This window comes from Salmo salar, chromosome ssa15 (assembly GCF_905237065.1).
Source record: "Salmo salar chromosome ssa15, Ssal_v3.1, whole genome shotgun sequence".
Classification (NCBI taxonomy): domain Eukaryota; kingdom Metazoa; phylum Chordata; class Actinopteri; order Salmoniformes; family Salmonidae; genus Salmo; species Salmo salar.
Window position 1 is genome coordinate 77,290,308 of NC_059456.1, and position 21,186 is coordinate 77,311,493.

Sequence of the window (21,186 nt, forward strand, 5' to 3'; positions counted from 1 at the left end):
CTATTTGAAGTCCCCACCGCCTCACAATCATCACACATAACATACTGTAGCTGGTACTGCTATCGCCCTCTACCACATCTTACCCAAACATTACAGTTATGGCCCTCCCTTCTCTTTATTTTCAACTCTCCATTTCGCAGCTGTTCTCTTATTGAATTAAACTGTGATGTTGTCCTTTTTGCCTCCGTGGTGGGATGTTACCTTTTCTGTACGTTTCCAAAAGCGTTTGGCGATTGGCGTGTAGGCTATTTGGGCTTTAATGCGTAGGCTTATTCACTAACGCCAGATAGCCTACAAAAACCTGAATGTAGCCTATAGATAGAAATTGCACAAGAATGATACATTTATCATTTTTTTGACATTTATGGATTTTTGTTTAAGGTATTGTTTTCTCTTTATTCAACCCGCCCGCCACCTACCCACCCTTCATCCACACAATATTTAATGACCCTAATCCTGCCCGCCCTGCGGATATGACCGCAGGGGACTGTGGGTTATGAGCCAACCCACGCTTCACAGTGTGCGTGTGTGTTTTGATTTGGGTTAGCCTAGTTTCTCACTGTGCCTGGTTACATAGGCAGAGAGTTGTTTTTGTCAAAGGCTTTATCAACTCAAACCACATCCACCCCCATAACTTGTAGGCCCGCTCTTCTGCAGTGACTCTGAACAGCACAGCCTGTACGTACAAACTAAAAAGAGAGAGCAAGGACTCACCCAGGCTGATTACACATTTGCGGTAGACTGGAAAAATAAAGGAGCTTTGATGGGGGTGGCTGAGCGCTCCGCTCCCCCACGCAAAGTGCCATCCATAAGGTGGCTTTAGTCACCTCCAACAAGGAAACACTGCATGCCTGGAGAAGCTCTCCTGAAGAGGGAACGAGAGAAGAAAACAGAGAGCGACAGAGAGGCAGAGGAAAAGAAAGATACAGAGATAGAGATTATTTTCTGCTCTCAGCATCTCTCAGGTGAGTCAGTGATAGACTTGCAGGGTCTCATGCCAGTGAAGTGCTTCAGAGGAGCAGGATAATGTTTTGCTCGGTCAGTGAGTCAGAGAGATGACGAGTGAGATGGGAAACAGTACGGGGACAGAAACACTGAACAGTGGGATCATGATCGTTACTGAACACGGCAGAAACTAGGTCACCCTGCAGAGTGGAAAGTGGTGAGTACCAAACAACGTACCCTGCCTGCATCCACCAGGACCATCACTGGTGTGTGTGTGTGTGTGTGTGTGTGTGTGTGTGTGTGTGTGTGTGTGTGTGTGTGTGTGTGTGTGTGTGTGTGTGTGTGTGTGTGTGTGTGTGTGTGTGTGTGTGTGTGTGTGTGTGTGTGTGTGTGTGTATGCAGTACATGCAGTTCGGTGAAAGAATGGCCACCAACCACCCAGGTAGAGGGAAGAGATGGGAAGAGTCTGTATACTAGATACGGTAAGATAGAGGAGATGACACAGAGAGGGGGAAACAAAACACTGTTCTTCCATGTCTTAACAGATCTTATCCTGGCTGCAGTGTGTGTTGTGTTGCGCTGGGCTTGGGGACTGTGTATCTTTACTTCAGAGCATTAATCAGAGCAGTACAGTTACTGTAGGCGGTGGGATGGAGGTTAACTGCCTCTGTTTGTCAGCAGTGTGTTGTTGGTGACTCATTCAAGCTGAGTATTTGAGACTTATTTTCCCACACTAGCGCTTAGCGGGGGTCATGCTAGCTCCAACCCCATTCATCCATCCGTTATCCCAGCTGGGCCACATCACTGGACAACTGGTGCATACTCTAAACTCTGCTCTGTTCAATAAAACGCACCCTTACTCAATTTTTCATTTCATTTTTTATACTCGATCTAGACGACCTTATTAGAATTGTTGGTTTCATTCCAGGACTATTTTTATTGCATAAAGGGAAAAAAAGTTTCTGGCAGCAGAAATGAAGCCAATCCCTGGTTTTCGAGGGGAAGCGTTTCTTTTTTTCTCAGACAATAAGCATTGGGGAGAAGGTCCAGGCAGTCCCACTCTCCACCAGGCTGGTTACTGGCTGGGAGGAACAGAGTAGTTAGTGTGGATACAGCCCAGCCCAGCAACCACTACAAAGGCACCAGAGTCCTAGATTTATGGCTCATTGCTCTGGTTCACTGGGGATAATATCATGCCTAGAAATGGGATCACTTACATTCATGATTTACAATACTGTAGGCACTTCTAAGTTGTAGACTCGTCTTGTACACTTTTACTGGGTATGTATACTTATGTCTTGGTATAGTAAGTCTCCAGTGAGAGGTTAAGTTACTGACTGTCAAAACTGAAAGTGATGGCCATCTCGAATGGCCTCAGATCCTCCGATCTGAATGCAGGTTTGTCTTATGGATGTGTGCATGTACCACGCGCTCCAATGGGCTCCTATATGAAACTCCTACGTTATGCAGATGAACACACACTCATGTAGAAATAACGTATGCTTGTTTCACTGTTCATTGTCAGGTGTGTGGGAGAGTAACTTGGCAGAGGCAGCCTATGCTGTACAGGGAGACTGGGGCTGAGGCTATATGCATGTCGGTTGCATTGGCCTTACTGAAGTGTGGTTCAAGCCCACAGAAGCCATATCATTCACTGTAGTATATGGAGCCTGACTTAACCCCCATGGAAATTACTCTCCAGGCCTCCAGCAAGAATGCCGGTCGGGAATGGAAAAATGAACGGGGTCCTAAATAACCCAACATCAGTAATTAGCAGGATTGGTCTGTAATAGTGGTTCTTTTGTCAAACACTAATGTAAAAACTAACACAATTAACCAGGATTTATTTGAACACAATTTGTGGGAAATGTGGCGTTAAGACTGGGCGTCCTAATTTCTGGAGCTTTGGGAACCTGTCCAAACAAGTTAGGCCAAACTCTCTCTTGTCTGTGTAACTTGTGAGTGTTGCCACTGTCCCTGGCTAGCTGTGCCTGGTTTAAAGGTACCCCTGCTTGCCCTGACCCTAAATGTGCAGAGCAGTGTCTTGCCCTGTTATCTGCAACCTAATCTGGGAGAGGACAGTGTGATGGCCAGGACACTGCTGAGCCCCGTCACACCACACAGGACACTGCTAAACCCAATCACAGACTATCACACCACACACACACACTGACCAGGGAAGACTAGGCACTGAGAGCCATCTGGAGCAAACAGAGGCAGAGGAAATGGGAGTGAGAGGTAGTGGACTAAATGAGGGAGAGGAAGAGGAATTACATGAGAGATGGAAAGAGAGAGGAAGAAGGGATTGATGGATCTCAAAGCACTATGAATACCTGTGACAGGCAGCAGATGCAGCCGTTTGAGTTGAAGGGAATGTTGGGAAATAAAGAGGGAGGAGAGAGAGAGAAAGGTTAAGGCCAATGTTGCGTGGCCAAAGCCAGAAAGTCTTAATCTTGTGTCCCCTCCGAGGACTGATGGTTTGGCACCCAGTAATTCCCTCAGGCCTCCCTCGCGCTTAATTACCCAGCTAACAAGCCTTACACAACCCCTTTTGTATCTTCATCTGAGCCTGTTTAACCAGCCACTTCGATACGGTTACATCATGGAAATTCAGCATTGGCCACTAAGATCTCTGTTTTCAGCTTAGACTTATTTGTGACTGGTACCTCCATGGCCGTGTTTTATACTGTGCGATTAATACAAATGATGTGGGTTTGGAGAAAGGCTGTGTTGGCGTTAGCGGGTCGTAGAGGAGCTCCAGGCCTGCTGAGGGGGTTAGGGTTGGAAAGCTTTGGACCTGGGCTGTGGAAAATACACCAGTTATACTGCTGACCGACAGCCCATATGGTTCATATCACCATTCTGCATAGTTTACTGCACCGCTGAAAACATTCTCATGCCGCTTTTGTTTTTAATACGACCACATTATGAGGGCTGTACTACATAGGGACGTATGTCTGTTAGGGTTAGGCTGTAAAATGGGAGTACCATCCCTAGACCCTACCCACACAGCTCTGCCAGAACGTTAATGAAACCCCTGGTATCTGTTTAACAGATCTGTCTGATTTCTGCTATAGTGTGGTATTACATTGTAAATATGACATCATATGATGAATATGAATGTAAAGCCCATATGTCAAGGTTATTGTTGGTTGTTACAGTTTGTTCTTCTTTAGGCCGTGTAATTGAGTCTGAAGAAGACTTTGGTGACACGTTAGTGTTGGTTCAGAGGCAGATTCACTATTGTTATGATTGGGTTTGAATTAACGATGTTCCAGAGAGGGAGAACCATGGTAGCCATTGGGGATTTGATATGATTCATTGCATAAAGTGGACAAATTGATATCATATTATTAGATTAGTGAAAGTAATTTCATTTGTATTTGGTAAAGGCCCAGTGTCAGTGGAAGTGTTGTGGCGTGAGGGAAGCAGACAGAGAGTGGGGGATGGATGTTATGTTACTGTACGTGTTTTGATGTGATTTCCATATTGGGTCACCTATTTCTGGAGTGGGATCTGTGTAAGTGATTCCAGGTTCTACTCTGAGGGGGAATGAGTAAACGGATCCTACAGTACGCACGCATGCGCGCTCACACACACACACACACACACACACACACACACGCTCTATAAACCTTTGCAGCATCAGACACATACCATCAACAAACAGTAATTCACATAGGATTCCAGCTGTAGCGATTGTCTATGCCTTGCTGAATCTTCCTCTCCCTCCCTCCCTCTGTTTTCTTCTCCAGGCAGGAACACTGGAATCCAAGGCCCAGTCGGAGTCCTCATCACACGGGGGAGGTAATGGTCATGGGGGCACCCGGGGTTCCCCCCATAGAGTTATCGTGACTGGAGACAGAGGAGAAGGTGGGGGAGGTGGAAGAGGATGTGTGGGTTACCAGTACCCTTACACCACCCTCTGTAAACCTCCTCCAGACGCCAACATGGTGGACTGGGCCAGTAAGAACCTGAACCAGCACACTCAGGGCCTGTTCCGCCGCCGCGTCTCCATCTCCAACATGCTCTCCTGGAACAGGGGCTCCATTAAGAAGCCAATGCTGATCACCAGTGACCGCACAATCAAGAAGGAGGCCTGCGAGATGTTCAAACTGGTCCAGGCCTACATGGGGGACCGTCCGGCCCGGCTGGAGCGCCGTCACGCCGCCCTGCTGGTGGTCACTAAGTGCTGGGGCATGCAGGGCCTGAGGGACGAGTTGTACGTCCAGCTGGTCAGACAGACCACTGACAACCTGAGCCTGAGAAGCCTGGAGGCTGGCTGGGAACTCATGGCCATCAGCCTGGCCTTCTTCTCCCCCTCGCCCAAGTTCAGACGCTACCTGGAGGGATACATTCAGAGACATCTGGAGCCCTCCAACGACAAGAAGAGTGAGTGGCAACACCTCTTCTATTGATAAAATGTTTTTTTCTGTTTATATAAATCTATGAATGTTTTTCTGTGTTTACCATTGGTTGGTGAAGGTTGTTGTTTCCTGTAGCTGCGGATTTTTGGTGTTTTGGGGGTAAATACGGTTTGTTTGATTAGACTAGGGTGCATCCAGAGGTGTGTTTATGTTTCCGGTATTCCCGTGTGGTCAAAAACAGCCAGTTGATATTGGTTTTCCAGCTATTATTATCTGGGATTCAGGCCAGATCAAACAGGATGCAGCACTGGAAAAGTGAGAAAAGGGAGGAGGAGTAAGGTCAAAGTTGAGAGAGCCCAGCACAAAACACCATCATCTGTTTTTCAGATTGACACACGAAGAAGAGTTATTGCGATAAATTTTTAGTCAAATAACGTTTTCACTTTCCGTCGTGTTTGCCACTTACAGTCATGCAGAACATTATGGAACAACAGGACATGAAGAACAAGAAGAATTCAAAGTCCCGGAAGAAGAGGAAGCAGAACAATGAGGAGGAAGAAGAGGAGGGTGAGTTTCACTACGGCAACACTTGTTCATTCATGCAGGAGAAGAATTGAGAGGGAGGATTAACCCCACAGTGTCACCCTCTTAGAACTGACACACTCACAGGAGAGATTAACTAGCTCTTTTTCAATATGAGACTGATCGTTGAAGGTATTGCACACATTTGCATTAGCACAACGCTTTTTAAATGAGAGTAGCAGAACCACACAAAGGAGCCTTGAGATCCAAGCGCCAGGGTGTCCTGTTTCCCTCTGTGCTGTATCTCTGTTGCCCAGCTGAGCTGGCTAGCACACGCTGCCAGTCGTCCTCCCTGGCCCTGTCGCCTCCTAACCCTCTGACCTAATCAACATTAGTGACGCTGTCTTGGCCATGGCTGAGGGTAGCTCTTTTTAGAGCGAGAGGAGACACCATCTACCTATAGGAAATATCCTCAAATATACAGTTGAAGTAGGAAGTTTACATACACTGAGGTTGGAGTCATTAAAACTCGTTTTTCAACCACTCCACAAATTTCTTGTTAACAAAGTATAGTTTAGGCAAGTCGGTTAGGACATCTACTTTGTGCATGACACAAGTCATTTTTCCAACAATTGTTTACAGACAGATTTTTTCCCCTTATAACTGTATCACAATTCCAGTGGGTCAGAAGTTTACATTCACTAAGTTGACTGTGACTTTAAACAGCTTGGACAATTCCAGAAAATGATGTCATGGCTTTATAAGCTTCTGATAGTCTAATTGAGATAATTTGAGTCAATTGGAGTTGTACCTGTGGATGCATTTCAAGGCCTATCTTGAAACTCAGTACCTCTTTGCTTGACATCATTGGCAAATCAAAAGAAATCAGCCAAGACCTCAGCAAAAAATTGTAGACCTCCACAAGTCTGGTTCATCCTTGGGAGCAATTTCCAAACGCCTGAAGGTACCACGTTCATCTGTACAAACAATAGTACGCAAGTATAAACACCATGGGACCACGCAGCCGTCATACCGCTCAGGAAGGAGACTCATTCTGTCTCCTAGAGATTAACGTACTTTGGTGCGAAAAATGCAAATCAATCCCAGAACAACAGCAAAGAACCTTGTGAAGATGCTGGAGGAAACAGGTACAAAAGTATCAATATCCACAGTAAAACAAGTCCTATATCGACATAACCTGAAAGGCCGCTCAGCAAGAAAGAAGCCACTGCTCCAAAACTGCCATAAAAAACTAAGATCGTACTTTTTGGAGAAATGTCCTCTTGTCTGATGAAAAAAAAAATAGAACTGTTTGGCCATAATGACCATCGTTATGTTTGGAGGAAAAAGATAGAGGCTTGCAAGCCGAAGAACACCATCCCAACCGTGAAGCACAGGGGTGGCAGCATCATGTTGCGGGAGTGCTTTGCTGCAGGAGGGACTGGTGCACTTCACAAAATAGATGACATTATGAGGAATGGAAAATGATGTGGATATATTGAAGTAACATCTCAAGACATCAGTCAGAAAGTTAAAGCTTGGTCGCAAATGTGTCTTCCAAATGGACAACGACGCCAAGCATACTTCCAAAGTTGTGGCTAAATGGCTAATGGACAACAAAGTCAAGGTATTGGAGTGGCCATCACAAAGCCCTGACCTCAATGTTATAGAAAATGTGTGGGCAGAACTGAAAGTGTGTGCGAGCAAGGAGGCCTACAAACCTGACTCAGTTCCACCAGCTCTGTCAGGAGCCCACTTATTGTGGGAAGCTTGTGGAAGGCTACCCGAAATGTTTGACCCAAGTTAAACAATTTAAAGGTGTCACGGCTGTTCAAAGGATCGGACCAACGCGCAGCATGGTTGTAGTTCCACATATTTATTTATTCCGTGAAATGTTTGCAACACACCAAAATACTTGTAACAACAAAACAACAAACCGTGACGCAGAGAAAATAACATTACTCAAAAATGAACAACCCACAAACACAAATGCAAAAACCACCTACATAAATATGATCTCCAATTAGAGACAACGAGAACCGGCTGCCTCTAATTGGAGATCATCCCAACAACCCCAACATAGAAATAGAAACCTAGAAAAACAACATAGAAACAGATAACAAGAAAACCACCCAAAAACACCCCATCACGCCCTGACCTACTCTACTATAGAAAATGACATCTTACAAGGGTCAGGACGTGACAGTACCCCCCCCCAAAGGTGCAGACTCCGAATGCAAACAAAAAAACAACAACAAAACAACCACAAAACACAAAGGGAGGGTAGGGAGGGTGACAAATGTCTATGGCGGCTCTAGTGCTAAACCCAGAACCTTACTATCCCTCCGATCCTCCAGCAGCGGAGGTGGCTCTGGTTCAGGGCGTAACCCCCGTTCTGCCTGCAGATCCCTCCGCTTCTGTAACACCAGACCGTGGATCGTTATCGGAGGAATCGGACTGTAGATCATTACCGGAAGCTCTGTGCTGCAGACCGCCGCTGGAGGTTCTGGGCTACAGGCCGCCGCTGGAGGATCCGGGCTGCGGGCCGCCGCTGAGGGCTCCGGGCTGCGGGCCTCCGCTGAGGGCTCCGGGCTGCGGGCCGCCGCTGAGGGCTGAGGGCCATCTCAGTAGGTTCCGGACTGTAGGCCGTCTCAGTAGGTTCCGGACTGTAGGCCGTCTCAGTAGGTTCCGGACTGTAGGCCGTCTCAGTAGGTTCCGGACTGTAGGCCGTCTCAGTAGGTTCCGGACTGTAGGCCCTCTCAGTAGGTTCCGGACTGTAGGCCGTCTCAGTAGGTTCCGGACTGTAGGCCGTCTCAGTATGTTCCGGACTGAAGGCCGTCTCAGTAGGTTCCTGACTGAAGGCCGTCTCAGTAGGTTCCGGACTGAAGGCCGTCTCAGTAGGTTCCGGACTGAAGGCCGTCTCAGAAGGTTCCGGACTGAAGGCCGTCTCAGTAGGTTCCGGACTGAAGGCCGTCTCAGTAGGTTCCGGACTGAAGGCCGTCTCAGTAGGTTCCGGACTGAAGGCCGTCTCAGTAGGTTCCGGACTGAAGGCCGTCTCAGTAGGTTCCGGACTGAAGGCCGTCTCAGTAGGTTCCGGACTGAAGGCCGTCTCAGTAGGTTCCGGACTGAAGGCCGTCTCAGTAGGTTCCGGACTGAAAAACGTCGCCGGAAGCTCTGGACAGGGAACTGTCGCCGGAAGCTCTGGACGGGGAACTGTCGCCGGAAGCTCTGGACGGGGAACTGTCGCCGGAAGCTCTGGATGGGGAACTGTCGCCGGAAGCTCTGGACGGGGAACTGTCGCCGGAAGCTCTGGACTGGGAATGTGCACTGGAATCCTGATGCGTGGGACTGGCATGGGTGGCGCCAGACTGGTAACCCACACCTCAGGATGAGTGCAGGGAGCAGGAACAGGACACTCCGGACTGGGCATGCGCACTGGAGGTCTGATGCGTGGAACTGGCCTAGGTGGCGCCAGACTGGTAACACGCACCTCAGGGCGAGTGCGGGAAGGAGGCACAGGACGTACTGGGCTATGGAGGCGAACTGGAGACCAGGCATGCTGAGCAGGCCTACTCCTTCCTGGCTGAATGCCCATCTTAGCCCGACACCGGTGAGGAGTTTGCACCGAGCGCACAGGGCTGTTAGTGCAAACATTTTTTGGGGGCTGCCTCTTGGTGGATATAGCGCCTTGTAGTATCGTCGCTCCCTTTTTGCTGCTTCAATTTCCTCCCTCGGGCGACGATACTCCCCAGCCTGCCTCCAGGGTCCTTTCCCATCCAAAATCTCCTCTCAAGTCCATTCCTCCAGCTGATCCCTACCACGGTGCTTGGTCCTTTTGTGGTGGGTTGTTCTGTCACGGCTGTTCAAAGGATTGGACCAACGCGCAGCATGGTTGTTGTTCCACATATTTATTTATTCCGTGAAACGTTTGCAATACACCAAAATACTTGCAACAACAAAACAACAAACCATGACGCAGAGAAAGTAACACTACGCAAAAATGAACAACCCACAAACACAAATGGAAAAAACCCCTACATAAATATGATCTCCAATTAGAGACAACGAGAACCGGCTGCCTCTAATTGAAGATCATCCCAACAACCCCAACATAGAAATAGAAACCTAGAAAAACAACATAGAAACAGATAACAAGAAAACCACCCAAAAACACCCCCTATCACGCCCTGACCTACTCTACTATAGAAAATGACATCTTACAAGGGTCAGGACGTGACAAAAGGCAATGCTACCAAATACTAATTGAGTGTATGTAAACGTCTGACCCAGTAGGAATGTGATGAAAGAAATAAAAGCTGAAATAAATAATTCTCTCTACTATTATTCTGACATTTCACATTCTTAAAATAAAGTGGTGATCCTCACTGACCTAGACAGGGACTTTTTACTAGGATTAAATGTCAGGAATTGTGAAAAACTGAGTTAAAATGTATTTGGTTAAGGTGTATGTAAACTTCCTGTAGCAGAAGTATAAGTAAACAGTAGCTGTTTGTTATAAAGAAGCTGTTGGGTGAGTGTGCTTCCTACTACAAACCACTGCTACTTTCATTGTGCCCGTGCAATTGTTCTACAGCTAGCAGCACTCTCAGCATGGTCAGTCAGTGACGTACTCTGACTCACTCCAGCTCTCTGTGTGTCATGCCATTCCTGTTGATGTTGTTTGATTCTGAGGATTCATTTCACCAATCAGATGGTTCCTCACAGCTGTGTCCCAGCATCCGGGCCCCTCTCATGATGCAGTGTTCTGCCCCGAGGCCAAACGCACCGCGTCTCCCACACCAGGACCCCCCAGTCTCAGACACCAGACCACATCACACAGTTATCCCCAGCACTGCTACCAGCTGTACTAGTACTGTGACAGAGAGAGTCGAATCACTGCACTACATCATCAACGAGACTATAGCGCATGGGAGAGGTGAGGAGAATTGAGATGGTTGTTGACTCACTCCCCGCACTGCAGTAGAAACCAGTTAGTCACACTCCACATCCGCTCTGGAGTGTTGGCATCGAGGACAGAGGACCTACTGTCTGTGGGAGACTGTTTGTTTGTACTGGAGGGTTGGGTGATCCATACTCTTTTAAAGATATGGGACACTGGACAAATGATCCAGCTTCCTGTGATCCAGACCCCAGTCTACGACAGAGACCCCATGATATGGGCTCGAGTCCAGGTAGAGATGAAGGGGGGAGGGGTTTGATGGGGATTGTCATAGGAATGTCTCGACGAGAGGGAGGTGGCATCTTTATGGGCTTCACCAGCTGCCTCTCCGGGCCCAGGCTGCTGAGTGGGCATTGTTCTGGGCAGCAGTTTGGGGCCTCAGATCCAGCTCTTCATCAAAAGAAGAAAAAAGGGCGTAGAAGGTTTGTTTAGGTAGTGCCCGACTTCTCTGTGGCACGTTTAAGAGCGTGTGGCTGACAATGGCTGGGGAGGCCTGTGCAGCCAGGCATTGTGGTGGCAGCAGTGGGCTGTCCTGGGAAAGAAGCTCCCAGTAAAGGGGGAGCGTGGGCAATAGGAGTGGGGTGGATGGGGCCTCTTCTACTCTCTGTGGAGGATTAAAGGTTGGCACCACCACTTATTTGTATGCAAATACTCTCTTTAGGTTTTCTCTATCTTTTTTTCTCTGGCCCTGGCTGTCCCTGTTTAGCGTTGGATCGCATTGGACACTAAGCTGAGGCTCAGGCCACAGGCACAAACAGGCTGCTAGTAGATAGTAATGAAGACCGTTGCTCTTTTATGTCACCTGCTTTATAGATGCCCCCCATCCCCCACGTCTATTTCTCCCTTTGTCTTTTATGCATGCATACATACACATCCATCTAGCTCTCTCTTTCTCTCTCTCTTTCTTTCTCTCTCTCTCTCTCTTTCTCTCTCTCTCTCTCTCTCTCTCTCTCCTTGTGCTATTACACAGGAATTACACCCCTCAGGCAGTGTTTATTTTTTATTTAATATTGTTTTAACTAGGCAAGTCAGTTAAGAACAAATTATTATTTTACAATGACAACCTACCCAGGCCAAACCCTCCCTTAATCCGGACAACGCTGGGCCAATTGTGCACCACCCTATGGGACTCCCGATCACGTCCGGTTGTGATACAGCCCGGGATCAAACCAGGGTCTGTAGTGACGCCTCTAGCACTGAGATGCAGAGCCTTAGACCACTGCGCCACTCGGGAGCCCTTCTAAAATCAACACAGGACACTCTCTTTTAGAACTATGGGTCTTAACAGTGGTGTTCATACCAGCTAGCCCTCTACTCTGCCTGCCTGGGCTACGTGCCTCAGTAATACCACCTGGCACAGAGGGGAAATCAGTCCACCGCTCCCACATGCTTGTCATTCCAACACTAACACAAGACAGGAGAAGGACGGAATGATCAGGAAGAAGGAGAAAGGATGAGGAGTATGCCACAGCAACAATCAGAGGAGAGGAAAATACATTCAAGATTGGGAGAGGACAAAAACTGGTTGAATCAATGTTGTTTCCACACCATTTCAAGAAAAACATTCAGTGTGATGATGTTGAATTAATGTGGAAAATTGATTGGACTTGAAAGACATCATCAACGTAAGGGAATTCTTTTTTTTCACACAACTTTACCTAAATCCAATGAGAGGGTACATTTTTTTGGTTGATTTCATGCTGAAGACACGTTAGCTGACAACTCAACCAAATGTCAATCAAAACTAGACGTTGAACTGGCGTCTGTGCCCAGTGGGAAGTGAATAAAAGAGGATGAGAGGAGAAGAGAAGACGAGGGGTCTAAAGAGAATACTGTAGGGAAGAAAGAAAGGAACTGGGGTTGTAGCAGCAGTCCCAGCAGCAGTCCTGAGCTAGAGCGATGTGTCTGTCCTGCAGTCCAGCAGCACAGTCAGAGATCAGAGACGGGGCCTTGTGAAATGACTGCCCTGCCTCTTAAACGTGTTTTTACAGCCAGATAAAAGAGAACTTCTCTTAAAACAACTTGTATACAACTTTCCCCTTCTCCTTTTCTGTTACAAAGCACTACATCCACTTTGTTTGAACATCTTGACGACACTGTAAACACGGCTAGAAGAGGAGAAGTGAAAGGGTTTGTTCTGGACTGAGGTCATCAGGTTCGTCCTGTGTGACCCGTCACCTCTCTGACTATCCCTGTTGAGGCCTGCTTGGCCATGTGGCCTCACAGCTGTGCTCTGAGGTGAATGACCCAGTAGTATGAACTCTGGTGTCTACTCTTGTAAAACAATGCAGTGCTATATTAACAGTAGGGCCTGGTCGGGCTGATGAAGGTTCCCCCTTGGTCATAGTATCGGTCATAGTATCTTTGGTCAAATATATCTTTGCACCCCTCTCTCTCTGTTGTTTCATGAAGCAGTAAAGTTGGGTCGTGATTTGAATTACTTTTCCTCAGCATTGAAATCCATCTCATTTCCGTCTTGGGTGAGAACAAAGTCCTCCCTCTCCCTCCTGAAATCAACACCATGTCAGTTCGGTGTGATTCATTCCATTTATGACAGAAGACAATAATCACAAAACCTTTTTAAAGCGTCAAGATCTCCTAGTCTCTCAAAACGCAACTCATCTACCCTCGGCCAAAACTGCTGCGGGCGTTTTGTTGCTGAGGACATGCTTTCACCTGTTTGCCATAAATCTGTGTCATGTGGATGTTTCACTAACAGGGTCTGTAGCCAAGATGCATTTTGGTTCTCACAGTTAGGACAAAATGTGTAGGCCAATGCCTCAGTCGCTCATTCTATGCAGCCTTAATATTGTTATATGGGCCTGATATACAATAGTAGTATTTACAGTAAAAAATAGAAGCAATTGAGGAACAAGTAAAAATGCAGTCTCAGTAATGATAGTAGCAATAGTGCATTAATAACAGTAGTAGTAATAACTGTGATAGTAATACTTAGCACTAGTAATAGTTCAGCGGTCAGTGTTTGACGTCTCGGTGGCTTTAACCTTGAAGCACAGCTGTTCCCTACAGCTCTATATGCTGGGTTATATTACTCCATGCTGTCTGGGCAGGATTCTCTTGGAATATGCAGAGCTGATATCCAAAATGCCCTGCGGTGGCCAGATTTGGTTTTGATGATTCAATGGTAACAAGATCTGTCGGTGGAGTTTTATCACTGTGGAATAGAAGTAATACAGCCTCAACACTGAGGATGTTGACATGCAGGCAGATAGAAAACAGCAACGGATTGTATTACCGCCTCAGGATTGGTCAGTAATGGTGTCTGTCATCTCCCCTTTCTCCAGGCCTGCCAATCAGCACTTATGCCAAGTACTGCTACCGCAAGCTGCAGAAGGTCGCTGTCACTGGGGTCAAAAAGGTAGGAAGGTCATCCTAAAGCACTATGAAAAGGTCCAGGGAGGGGAGGGGGAGATGTCAGACAAGGACAGAGGGGGTTGCTCCATCTCTCACTGCTGGTCTGGATTGAGGTTTCATTTCCAGACTTTCTGCTGCAGTTTTATACTCTAATGATCTGAAGGGATATAGGGACTCCAACTCTCCCAGCAGACAAAGAGAAGTGGAACATTTCTATTGTTTTAATGAGTCAGTGTTGCCCCTGAGGTTAGTGTCGGCCGTGAAGCGTGGCACTGACTGAAGCATTCTGGGAGCTCTCACATATGTTACCAATCATCGCACTGGGCCCTTAGGAGTCCTCAGCAAAATAGGCACTAATCTGTAAACCCAAATTGAGGTGGGGGGGTTACGACAACCTTTTAACCCCCCCTTCCGTCATCCGCTCTCTCCCCATCCACACTGGACACGTGGAGCTAAAGATGGGGTTCAAGTCTGAGCTCGCACCCCCCAACCAACCCTCCATCAGTGCAGCAACAGTCTCCCAACCTCCACCCTGTCCTCTGCTGTGTCCCACCCTGTAATCAGCTTGCCCACAGCCGGCACACTGCAGCCTTACTGCAGCCCCAGGCCAGGCACTTTTACTGGGGGCTATATTTAACCCTCTGAGCTGCTGAGATGGAATCTGGTGCCTTAAACATGGCTGGGTGTCTCCTTCTACTGTATACAAGGGACCTGACCTACAGTTCAGCTTACCTAGATAATGGGCAAGGGACAGCTTTCAACCAAGTTCTAAACTTAATCAATAGACTTGTGGTTCTAGAGCTGTACTTAGGGTCAGGTCCTGTCTACAGAAAACTCTAACGTCTTTTTTTTCCTTTTCACAGGGTCTGAGGAAGCCCACCCTGGAGGAGTTAGACCAGGGGAGGAAAGCCATTGTGACCCCATCCCTGTTCGGCAGTGCCCTGGAAGAGATCATGGAGCGTCAGAGTGAGCGGTTCCCGGAGCGCAGGCTCCCCTGGGTGCAGGTGCAGCTGTCCCAGTACGTCCTGGCCCTGGGAGGGGCCCAGACAGAGGGAATCTTCAGGTGAGTAGTCACACCAGCACACCAGGCTGGGCTGCAGACAGAAGAGGTGGAAGGATGGAGGGGGGCAATTTTGGTGGCAATGGATAAACATAGGGTACCAGAAACAGTCTCTACAGATGAGGATCACTCTGAGCTATGGGGTAAGTGATGTTATGGGGGTAAAGAAAGACAGGTGTGTAAATACAGTTTAGCCTATGTGGCAAACATGGGATGCAGAATAAGGGCCAGATTCAATCCGATCTCGTTTTGTCTGCTATGCACGTCTTAAAGGTAATGTTCCCGCATTCGGGGAGACCACATTCACGGTAAACGCTGAATATGTCGGCTCAATCGGAAATTACCTTTAAATGTCAATCAAGGTATATCGTGGATCTTCCATGGTCCGGATTGAATCTAGGCGTAAGACTGGGTCAGAGGCTTTGCTTCATCAGTAAGAAGCAGTACAGCCAGGGCTGCTCCTGTTCTGGTACTGATCCCAGCCCAGCAGCATTACGGGACCCGCCTCAAGCCTCTATCACATCTACAGCATCATTGCGCAAAATGGTTCGCAGCATCATCTTGATATGTGTGCAACAAAAGTTCAACATTCACCTTCTGCTACTATTTCTGTCAATCCGTCTACGCATACAGTTGGATAAATCCAACGTATCCACCACACAGAACGCTCTGCCTGCAACTGCCTCTGCAACTGCCTCTGCAATGCAAACACAGTGTTCCATTGGAGATGAATGTACTTCTGTACCATAACACAATGACACTGTTGGTGTGATCGAGGCGTGAGACTCCCATTGGTCGGGAGGGGAGGAAGTTAGACTCTCTTTCTCTTCTGATCTCAGGCTATGTTAAATCACTTAAACAAACACAGCATCTCTTGAAGGGGTAGACTACAAAGCAGGATCAATGAGTTAGCCAGCTAACTTTGATGACCAACCAGAAATAACTATTGACGTTCTGGTTCATTAAGAAAGCTAAACTTAGATATGTGTTTTTGGTTGTTGAGTCAATGAGACCATTCCCATTTCAAGCTCATCTTCCTAATATAAGAACACTTAGGTCAGTTAGTGCTAACTCATGGATCCTGCTTTGTAGTGTACCCTTCAGGACCTATGGGCTTTGGTAAACAAACAAGCCATCTGGTTAACCTGGGAGGTTAATCATTCACTGACTGGGCTGTGGAGAAGAGGAGAGGACTGGACCCCGTTCTCTCTGATTCAGACTCTCTCCTGGGGCATCCATATAGACGACCCCCCTCCCCGGCCTGGCTCAGACTGAGACTGGGTGGTCATCCAGAGAGATGGTAGTTCAAACAAACACTAATATGTTTGACATTACCAAATGATACATATTCAGACTAAATCCCTCTCACACAACAAAGAATGAAAATCCACCAAATAAAGCTTTTGCCCCGTCATGCTTCAGATAACAGCATCCAGTAATTAAAGACATTGTTTTATGCCTGTGTAATGTAAATACAGTGGGTATAGTTTCCCCTTTCTCTCCCATTCTGTTTGTATTGGAGTACATTTAGACGCAAGTGTTTAATCTGCATACAATCTCTGTATAAGTTCCTCTTTGGCTAAATTCTCATCACAGACTGACAGATTATGGACTGTATATAAAACAAACAGGAGATTGATATGAACAAATGTACACATGATTATTTTAAGCCAGTTCCCTTTTTGTAACGGTTCTCATTTTATGAGTCACATCTCCCTTTTGTCGGGTGTGTGATTTGAAAATTGACAGGAAATCTACCCTGGCAGTTTATTTGAAAAACCATGCTATGGGAGGATTGTCTTTATTTTTGTTTTCTTATTTAGCTTCAGGGTTTATTTATTTTTACGAGACATGGGTCCCTGTGTCAGGGATATGACTGATGTTGTCCTTGTGGCTCTGTGATTTTGCTTCGGTTTTTCTTCTTGGCACAATCAGTTCCCTTGTAATAGATACCTCCGGACGTGTAGCACTGCTATGTCCATGTCTGCGGATATGAAATTACTTTCATACTAATTATACCTAAGTGGTATTGCATAACCATGTCCACCTGGGTTCACATATCCCCCATGTGTGGACGAGACCTTGGCAACATGCTAAAGTCATGCTGTGGTTGTCCCTGGGCTGCTTAACAGGGTAGCTGCACCACCTAGTGGTGCTATGTCACAATCCAAGAACAATATCAATACTCTCATACAAGTACTCAGTCATATTGAAATAGGAGATAAAGCTATTACTTCCTCTCTAGCAGCTGTTATACTTCTATCTGCTGTGTGTCTCTTCCCCCAGGGTGCCTGGAGATATTGACGAGGTGAATGCACTGAAGCTGCAGGTGGATCAGTGGAATATTCCAGAAAACCTTGGCGACCCCAACGTCCCAGGTAAGAAAAAAATCCCTGTCATTTAAGCTCTATTTCTCCTCTTGGCTGATGTCTTTCTTGAATTGAGCAACTATCTATTGCCTCTTTTCAAATATGTGTTGTAAAGGCTGGAAACACTACTGTATATCGTACAGGCTGCACACCATTGTGTATTGAAGGGAGTGTCTCTCTCTCCTCTAGCGTCTCTGCTGAAGCTGTGGTACAGGGAGCTGGAGGAGCCAGTCATCCCTCAGAGCTTCTATAAGCAGTGCATCAGTAACTATGAGGATCCAGAGGCAGCGATCAGCGTGGTGCAGTCTCTGCCTGAGCTAAGCAGGCTGGTGCTCTGCTACTTTATACACTTCTTACAGGTAACCCTCCTACATATAGGCCTCTCATCTCCCCTCGCCATCGCTCTCTCTCTTTACAGGTTTATCTGTGACTTTGTATGCTTTGCAGTTATAACTACATAATAACTGTAGGTTTTAATATAAGCACAATTAACAAATACCACATAAATGTCTCTGAACTTCACCTTTGCCCTAAACTCACCCCCCCCCGCTCTCCTGCAGGTGTTTGCCCAGCCCGTCAATGTGAGTAAGACCAAGATGGACGTGAACAACCTGGCCATGGTGATGGCTCCCAACTGTCTCCGCTGCCAGTCGGATGACCCGCGCATCATCTTTGAGAACACACGGAAAGAGATGTCCTTCTTACGCATGCTCATTGTTCACCTGGACACCAGCTTTGTCAAGGGCATCATCTGAGGAGGCCTCCTCTAGACCGCTCACACCACTCTCTACTGCCACCTCACCCACAACAAGCCCCGCTGTTCCTTCACACATGTCACATCTCAACCTTAGATTCTCTCTGGTTCACTAACACCACATTCTGAGGACTACAGACAGTGGACTGCCCAAAAAGTGACTGGATATCAAGACAGATTTCCTGCTCTGAATCATCTCGTTTGGGACTTTGGGACAAGCTCACATGTGATGGTAATGGGAGACTGTTCATCAGTTTTAAAGCACACTGCAGGACATACTGTACATACTCTATGTATCTCCCCATGGTTCTGCTCCAAACACTGGACCGTGCTGGCGTGAGATTCAGCATATGAAGAGCAATCACAATAGGAGACTGGGATGCACATTAAGCCAGAGTGCAGGGAGAAATCAAGACAAATCTCATTTGTAAATATGGGTTTTTAAAGGATTACTTCCTGCTTTGAGTGCCACATACATATCTGATGCCATGGTCATGAATTATGTCTCGTCATGTGTTCTAAAATAACAAAATGAGGGGAAACCCACTCTGTATTATAACCCTTCTCTTTCCTTTATTGTAATAGTGTATACAAGCAATGTCTTGCTTCTCATTCTAAGTTCATTTGGAATGCTTTTTTGACTAATTGAATATGAATTCTGTCTGGGTTGCCAGAGCTGCAGGATGAGTTAACAGAAAGGTTTAAGGTACTCCTGACCTCTCCACTGGCCTCAGAGAGACAGGTTCACTCTCTAGGTAAAAACAACAACATTTATTTCTGAATAAAAGTTTCTCTAGCAGGAAAAAATGATGCCCAATCAGTAAGGCATATATGTGTGTACGTGTGTTAGAGATACAGTCTTGGACTAAAATCATGAGGAGCATTTCTTGTAGCACTATCAGCTGTTTTACTCCAGACAATTACAGTGGGCTTATTTCCCATCCGTTCAGAGAAACACAATTATACCTTTGATGGAGCTTGTAAAAAAGCAAATTTGAGCTATTAGCAGGTCAGGGGAAAAGAATGCAGGAGAAAATGAGAGCGCTGTCGCTGCCTGTAGCTCAAGCCTCACCCACGCCAACAGTTGTGAATTTACAGTGCGAGCCATAGGGAGGGGCCATCTGGCAGTGGTTTGAGGGTCTGAGGTACATTAGTGCCATAGACTGGGAGGAAAACCATTAAGACAAATCACAAGCTGATTTACTATTTTTAGACAGTATTGCCTAACAAGGACTTTCCTATTCCTCTAAATCTCGTGCCTCATGAGGGAAAGATTGTTTAAAATCCATATTTCAGCTGTCTTAATGGCCACGCTGTCGCTGTTATATTTAGCAGTGTGGTCAGGGTTTGGGTTTTAGCGCCCCACATGTTTTCTCTGTGTCTACCTCATCTTAGTGATGGGGTCTGTGCTGCAAGGCTGTCTGTGTGTGTGTGCGTGTGTGTGTGTGTGCGTGCGTTTGTGTGCATGTGTATGTATGTTTTTGCACATCAGTGTGGGTGTTTGTGTATCGACTGTACATGCGTGCGTGCGTGTGTGTGTGTGTGTGCGTGTGTGGTATGAGAGATAGAGAAGCTTGTGTTCATACAGCACACTCTCCCTAATTCCTGGAAGCTGGTGCCGCTAAATTAGAGGGTGTGTTTAGAAAAATGTATCTGGAGGCTAGATGGTTGTTAACCCCTTTTCTGCAGTCAGAGCTTTTACAGCGACCGTGACTCTGTGCCTCCATTTCTGCTTTACTGTTCATCTTTGAAAACCCAAACCCCCAGGGTTGAATACTCCATAGCCACATCAGAGGATATACGCAGCTTTCCCCTCACCTCCAGCCAGCAGGGGCAGTGCTGAGGTGGGCAGGGTGGAGGATGGCGGTGCACAGTGCCGGTAGTTCTGGGAGTGCATCAGGGATATACAGTTGAAGTCAGAAGTTAACATACACTTTGGTTGGAGTCATTAAAACTCGTTTTTCAACCACTCCTCACATTTCTTGTTAACAAACTATAGTTTTGGCAAGTCGGTTAGGACATCTACTTTGTGCATGACACAAGTAATTTTTCCAACAATTGTTTATAGACAGATTATTTCACTTATAATTTACTGTGTCACAATTCCAGTGGGTCAGAAGTTTACATACACTAAGTTGACTGTGCCTTTAAACAGCTTGGAAAATTACAGAAAATGATGTCATGGCTTTATAAGCTGCTGATAGGCTAATTGACATAATTTGAGTCAATTGGAGGTGTACCTGTGGATGTATTTCAAGGCCTACCTTCAAACTCGGTGCCTCTTTGCTTGACATCATGGGAAAATCAAAAGAAATCAGCCAAGACCTCAGAAAGAAAATTGTAGACATCCACAAGTCTGGTTCATCCTTGGGAGAAATTTCCAAACACCTGAAGGTACCACGTTCATCTGTACAAACAATAGTACGCAAGTATGAACACCATGGGACCACGCAGCCGTCATACCGCTCAGGAAGGAGAAACGTTCTGTCTCCTAGAGGTGAATGTACTTTGGTGTGAAAAGTGCTAATAAATCCCAGAACAACAGCAAAGGACCTTGTGAAGATGCTGGAGGAAACAGGTACAAAAGTATCTATATCCACAGTAAAACGAGTCCTATATTGACAGAACCTGAAAGGCCGCTCAGCAAGGAAGAAGCCACTGCTCCAAAACCGCCATAAAAAAGCCAGACTACAGTTTGCAACTGCACATGGGGACAAAGATCGTACTTTTTGGAGAAATGTCCTCTGGTCTGATGAAACAAAAATAGAACTGTTTGGCCATAATGACTATCGTTATGTTTGGTGGAAAAAGGTAGATGCTTGCAAGCCGACGTA

At 46.6% G+C, this 21,186-nt stretch overlaps 1 protein-coding gene across 4 annotated transcripts in view; it reads left to right on the forward strand.

The window, feature by feature from the left end:
• The window catches only part of arhgap46b (Rho GTPase activating protein 46b), an 89,311-nt gene extending 70,139 nt beyond the window's left edge, over positions 1-19,172 (forward strand). For all 4 annotated transcript variants that reach the window (XM_014145896.2, XM_014145897.2, XM_014145898.2 and 1 more), the window contains 7 exons: positions 4,701-5,337; positions 5,781-5,879; positions 14,100-14,173; positions 15,033-15,232; positions 17,516-17,607; positions 17,788-17,957; positions 18,159-19,172. In XM_014145896.2, coding sequence (XP_014001371.1) covers positions 4,701-5,337; positions 5,781-5,879; positions 14,100-14,173; positions 15,033-15,232; positions 17,516-17,607; positions 17,788-17,957; positions 18,159-18,353 — 1,467 coding nt within the window. In that variant the 3' untranslated portion in view covers positions 18,354-19,172. The remainder of the gene's footprint in view (positions 1-4,700; positions 5,338-5,780; positions 5,880-14,099; positions 14,174-15,032; positions 15,233-17,515; positions 17,608-17,787; positions 17,958-18,158) is intronic.
• Positions 19,173-21,186: the final 2,014 nt, after the last annotated feature.